This window comes from Trachymyrmex cornetzi, unplaced genomic scaffold, assembly GCF_001594075.2.
Source record: "Trachymyrmex cornetzi isolate Tcor2-1 unplaced genomic scaffold, Tcor1.1 scaffold129, whole genome shotgun sequence".
Lineage (NCBI taxonomy): Eukaryota > Metazoa > Arthropoda > Insecta > Hymenoptera > Formicidae > Trachymyrmex > Trachymyrmex cornetzi.
This window is the reverse complement of record NW_017295861.1, coordinates 302,632-309,550: the sequence shown is the minus strand read 5'-3', so window position 1 is coordinate 309,550 and position 6,919 is coordinate 302,632. Positions and strand designations below refer to the sequence as shown.

At 26.1% G+C, this 6,919-nt stretch overlaps 1 protein-coding gene across 1 annotated transcript in view; it reads right to left on the bottom strand.

Annotated features, from left to right (window-relative positions):
- Positions 1 to 4,851: 4,851 nt before the first annotated feature.
- The window catches only part of LOC108770526 (juvenile hormone acid O-methyltransferase-like), a 6,988-nt gene continuing 4,920 nt past the window's right edge, over positions 4,852 to 6,919 (bottom strand). Inside the window, exons 4-5 of the mRNA XM_018522161.1 lie at positions 6,601 to 6,748; positions 4,852 to 5,036 (exon numbers count right to left, since the gene is read on the bottom strand). Of these exons, the coding sequence (XP_018377663.1) occupies positions 4,852 to 5,036; positions 6,601 to 6,748 (333 nt within the window). The remainder of the gene's footprint in view (positions 5,037 to 6,600; positions 6,749 to 6,919) is intronic.

Sequence of the window (6,919 nt, the reverse complement as noted above, 5' to 3'; positions counted from 1 at the left end):
TATATATAATTATATATAATTATATATAATTATATATAAAACATTTTTTCTGGCATGATTTTATGCTTAAATAACTGTCTATACATTTTATGAATCTTTATTCTATGAATTTCGGACAGAGAGACCTGAATTCAGGCGGAGTCTTGACGCCTATCCTTTGTTATTTTCGCTCCGTCTCGCTCTATTGAGATGACGGAGTGGGGGAAGCGTTTTCGACTCACGAGCAAAGTGTTAGACAGGCCTGTCTTAAATAAATTATTTGTTTGAACAGATAATATATATCTTCAGTATTCGCGTGATCAACTGTACGACACAAAAATAATTAATGTAGCACATAGCACTACTCGTTTGATTCTGTTGTTAGACGTATAAGCCATTGTTTCCATATTTTCGATCAAAAAATGTAATCACTATTCTAAGAAAGCAATTATTTGCATGGAATAACCTAACCTCTATGAATATATATTTTGCCATTTTCAAATAAACAATTTGTTTCATTGTTTGTATTCATTGTAACCAAATAATATATTATTTAATTGAAAGATATTACTACAAATAATAATGTTATTTCTGTTAAGCAATAGAGATTTCTCAAATGAAACAACAAAATTTTTATTCAAACAAATAATATTTCGTACAAGCATATGTTGTTTCAATAAAACAAATTTCAGTCAAATAAATAGGAATACTAAATCCAAAGAAACCTTTTTCTCTGTGTATTTACATATTTTTTAATATAAAATAAGATATTTACATAATTAAAGCAAATTTACAAAATTTTTGTGAAATTACATAATTTCTATAAAATTGCAGGATTTTTTGTATTTACAGGACTAATCATGTAATCTATTTTACATCTATTATATGTGTAAATTCACGAAATTTTTTTACAGTGAAAGTGATATATTTCAAAGTTTGTGTCGTATCGTGTCCAATCATGTCCAAAGTAACGATAAAAGTAACTGTAAAATTCATTATTCTGTTACCAAAAAAATATAACTTCGTTACCATTACAGTTATCAAAGAAAAAAAGTAACAGTTACTAGTAAAGTTACCAAAAAAGTAACTTGTAACTGTAACTTCGTTACAAGTAACGAGTTACTTCCATTCCCTGCATAGGAGCATAGATTATTTCATATTAGAAATACCCTGGGTATCTCATATTACGATTTCCACGTCTTACGGTTTTACGATCATCAAATCTAACTTTTATAATTAAACAATTCAATATATCCCGTATTTTTCTATTATCACTACATGAAGAATTTATTGCCAAATATTTATTTATTAAATAATAAACAAAGTTTAAAGGCTCATCTCAATGAAACTTGAAGACATCCAAATTCTAAAATCTTGTTTTACAATGACTACAAGCATGATCTAATAATGAATTTTCTACTAAATAGTTTTCAATCCAAGAGCAATAAATTCATGGTGGAACCAATAGATAGCGTTTATTAGTTTAGCAGAAACGCCGCTATCTCATATTAGGCATCTATCTCATAATAAAGGGCTTTTCTCTACTATATAAATCTTTTTATTATATAAAAAATAACATAATAAATAATAAATTAAGCAAATAAATAATTTAAAAAAATTTTAAGAAGAAATTTTTTAATTTTGTTTGCAATATTGTAATGATGTATGTAGTATACAGTTGAATTAATATAAAAATATCTTTTATTTGTTGCTATTATTTTATTATTAGTTTTATTATCATATTTTTGTATGAAATATATGTCTCTTGGTTTTTTTTTGGAAAGAGATGAAAGGTGTAAAAAACACTAAAGTTTCATTTCTTTTTAGAACTTTTTTACATTACTTCGTCTTATTAAGTCTTATTTTTTGTACAACGATTACGATTTTTGTGACAATTAATTGCCACAAAGTACAGCTGTAGACCGCTACTACGGTTTTTTTATAGGATAATCTCAGGTGTAATATGGCCATAGGTGTTTTAAATACGAAAAATTTAATTTTACTTAATTTTGTTACTTTTCAATAGTGGGTTTGTTATGTTTCTTTACTGAAGCTTAAGTACCGATAATGAAATTAAAGAGAATACCTAACAGATACTTAATATTATCAAAATATTTTAACGATTTGAACTGACTATCTTACTTGTCTTTTAGGAAAAAGATTATTATAATATTACGGGACTCTCTATTAGCTTACATATTTTATATTAAAAGTGCATGTAATGTTTTGTAAAATGCTAAATAAAACTCATAATTTCGTATATACACAAATGTGTATATAAATTTGTGTGTAACTTGGTTATAATTATAAATTATAACCTTAATTATAAAAAAACTGTAATATTAATATAAAAGTTCTAATTCATTTAAATTAAGGAAATCAAACAAAAATTTTAGAATTAAGAAAAAATGTGTGTGTATTACTTGGTTGCAAGCCATCTTTTCCAAACTATAACGGAAAGATGGACATTGTATTTATAAATAAATAATGAAAATGAAAGTTCAAATTATTATATAATCATGCTATCCATAATTTACGTACCTTTATTATGAATATAACGTGGATTACGGCAACTTATTTGTAATCTATTTGATACTTTAGCAGCTTTTAGGGGACACATACAAAAATTTGCAGACAATCAAAAGTAAAAAAATTACTCTTCACAATATTATTTTTTGAATATATGCGTATAAATTATAGTAAATATTGATTATCTTTGAGAATTACTACAAAAATGCACTATTTATAAATTATTAGAGAAATTACAGCTCATGTGCATCTTTTTGTATGGCCATATTTTTTAGTTAAGATTATTCTATTTAAACTAAATTTAAGTCGTTGTTGCTTTCATTGGAAATCCTTGTCCTTTCGTTGTATTGTAATATTATTCGTCTAACGTATGATAAATACGTATTCAAGAAACTAGTCAGTCATACACTTAAAAACAGTCATTACCTGTGTTTAAAAAAATTTACTTTGCAACTGTTGGAAGTTTTCTTCACTAATAATAAGATTTTTCTTCACTAATGATAAAATAGAACTATTCTTTTAAATCTAGAAGTATAATCCTCTTGACAAGTAAGCAATTAAGTACGTACTAAACACTGACTTCTGTTGAACACGGCTGAACGCTGATTGGTAACGACCTACCCAGAGTAGACAACCTATCGAAATTAAACGCATGCGCAATATTTAACTTAACTCCTTCCTTTATTCATTATCTTTTATATTTTGAGCGCACTTAGCATCGCACTTGGCGTTCACAACAGTCGCAAGCATAATTTCTTTGTTTAATATTTGATAAACAACAAAATTAAAATAATTCCATAAGCAACGCAAATGTCAAGTGAAATGCATACTAATATATACTGTATTTCTTAGCATACTTTTAGAATATTTAAATGTTTTAATATTTAATTAATTAATATTAGTATATTAATATTTTAATATACAGATAAAATAATTCTTTTTATAATAAATTAAAAAACGAAATATAAGTTTTTAATTTCAAATATACACAATAAAGAGCATACAGCCACAAAGCTTGACGTAATTTGCTTAAAACATGTATTTAATATAAAATAAGTAAACGTTTCGATCAATATTTGACCATCTTCAGTACATTTAGAATATAAAGTTACACATAGATAAAAAAAATTCCTTATCTGATAAAACAAATTAAAACTTTGTTCTTTTGATACCAAAAATCGCGTTCGCAAATTTAATGAAAATTACAATATAACATGATACGAATTCGAACAAGTAGATTTCCAACGCAGAATTGTGAAGTTGCAGAGAACAACACAGTCAGAATGTTATAAATAAAAATATATTCTCGTCAAATACATAATTGCCAGATGCACATATTCGTTGATAAATATTCTTCCGACAAGTCGTAGATTTATCTCTTCACAAAAATTCAAGCAAATAGATTTTAGTTTTAAGTTATTAACCATATCTTGATCAACCATAATAAAGTATTAACCATAATATCTTTATTAAAGTATGCTAAGAAATACAATATTATCAACAATAATTATCACGTTAGACAAGGTTAATACTTAAAACTAAAATCTATTTGCTTGAATTTTTGTATAATAAACTATCTTTATTTAAGTTTTTAATTTGCTTTTAGTATGTGCTTTATACGTATATATTTTATAGTTTTAAGTTAAATACTTTCCAATTACCATACAATATTTGAAAAATATTTATTTAATACTTTTACATTAAATAAATATTTACAAAATATGTTTTTATATTGTGTGTTGATTGAATTTCTATGTCTATTTACGAATAAAATTAAATACATTCTTTTATTAAGATTTTAAATCTACATTTGTAAACTATAAAAATTATTTTGTAGTATTGGAATAATTTTGGATTAAGCTGATATTATGATTGCATGATGAACAATTGCAACTTGTGTGATACAATAATTTTTTTATTTGCATTAATTTCTAATTATTATAAAATTATACGTATATGTTAAATTTTTAAAGAATATAAAATTCAGTTTCTTATCAACCATATAATATATAATAAGATTTATATATTTTTTAGCTTTATGCAAAGCTTTACGCTCCGACTATACGTGTACATTACGTAATTCTTATTTAAAAAGGTTTAATTCCTTAAAATTTAATTTCATATATATATCTACATATATCAATCTGGATATGGAATACAACAATATAAGATGTGAATTACAAAGAATCCATTAATTAATAGTATTGATGTTACAATATTAATATATAAATAATTGTTAGTTCATAAATATTAGTGCTGTAATGTTATATCTTCTACTCTTGATGTTTTCTACGATGATATATATCATATATATATATATATATATTTATCTTTATGCAATTGTTATATAATCTTTTGTGCATAAACTATTAATTGTTTATGTAGATCCAACGTATGTTCTTCATCATTATGTATTGATTTGTAGTTAATTGTTCTTCTCATATATTCATGTCGAAATACATTCTTGAAGTCATTCATCAGGTCATTTGGCATGTCATCAAGAAATGTCAAGAAGGATAATATTGAATCTATTAAAAAACATGCATATGTATTAAAGTACCAAAAAATCCTGGGGAGTAAGAGTCAACGCGGTAGTATAGTGCGCTAGTATAATGTTAGACATAAATTTATATTGTCTCTTCTGTTAGACATACATTTTTTTTCGTACGCGTTTTGACTTGATTTAAGGCATTCTCAACGAAATATATAAATTATAATTAAACTATTCTGACAATATGTGCCTGGTGCCATCCGCCTTACTGCGATGTTTCCTTGAGTTCTATCTTGGTTATTCAATCCAATAAAACATAGAAAACTCCCGCAAGAAAAGCTGTAAAGACATTACGAATTAACAATAGTGATCAATGATAAAATTGTATGTACAGAATCACGGATAGTCACTTATCAAATTGCAAACAGATTATACATTTACATAAACATTCAGCAATCATCAACGCACATTATAAAATTAGCATTCTTTGTCAAAAATTAAAAATTATGTCGAATATGGGACCAAGTGCGGATACTGGACAGGGTAAGAAATTTCAATAAAAGATTGACTTCCGAAATGTTACACATTAAAACGCAAAAAAAGAGCTTAAATTTACAAACGGATACACAATTTTACAATCGGATACACAATTTTACCATGTTTATACTTCGGTACTAAAAACCATCTAGTTAAAATTTGTTTATGACTAAATACGTGACTTTGCTCTCTGTTACGTATCGGTGACGACACGTAGCATTATTTTTGCTAAGTAACCAACGTGATAACCACTTGTTTAAAATGTAGAAGTACATATTTGACACAATTTTTAATTTTTGACGAAGGACGCTAATTTTATAATGCGTATTGGTGACTGCTGAATGTTTATGTATAATCTGTTTGCAATTTGGTGAGTGACTATCCGTGATTGTTTTTGTACATACAATTTTATCATTGATCGCTATTGTTATAATTCGTAATGTCTTTATAGCTTTTCTTGTTTCATGGGAGCTTTCTATGTTTTATTGGATTGAATAACCAAGAAAAAATTCAAGAAAACGTCGTAGTAAGGCGGATGGTTGGTACCAAGATTGCACAGATTGTCAGGATAATTTAATTTTAATTGATGTCATAAATAAAAAACAAGTAGAAGGCATTAGCTAATGCCCTCTATTTGTTTTTTATTTATGACATTCTCGAGAGTTATTATTATCAATTTTGTATTTAATTTATGTATTTCGTTGAGAATGATTTAAATTAAGTCGAAATGTATATGAAAGAAAATGTATGTCTAAAAAAGAAGAGACAATATAAATTTATAGAAGAATAAATATAAATTTAAGAAGAAATAATATAAATTTATGTCTAATATTATACTAGAGCACTAACAAGTAACAACCGCGTTGATTCCTACTTCCCGGGATTTTTTGGTACTTTAATTTGTTAATTATTGAGGAGTCTGATTCTATTCATACGCATATGTATATAATAAGAAATTAGTTGATATTATAAATTATAAATAAATGAAAAATATGAAAGATCTTTTAAGGAACTAGTAATTTTATAACAAAGAATTACTTTTTATGTATTTTTAAATGACTTACTGGCAAAGTGTTCTGACTTTTTACCGCTATAGCTCGCCTTCCGAAGACTGCAATGGTGAACCATAAATCCAATACTTTCAAGTAATTCTTTCAACTCTTTGCGAGGATTTTTTGACTCTTGATATGGTGAAATATTTTTCATAGTTTCCTTTAAAATTAAGAGTAATAACACAGGTCTGCACGGATTTTTTTTTTAATATCAGAGTGATTTCCGACGTATTTTTGTGCGCTGAACACGAATCTGAAGTCGAAAAGTGCCTATCACGTCATGATTTTGAGAAAAGTGGGGGTAAAGACTCCAAAAAACGTGTTTTTGGGT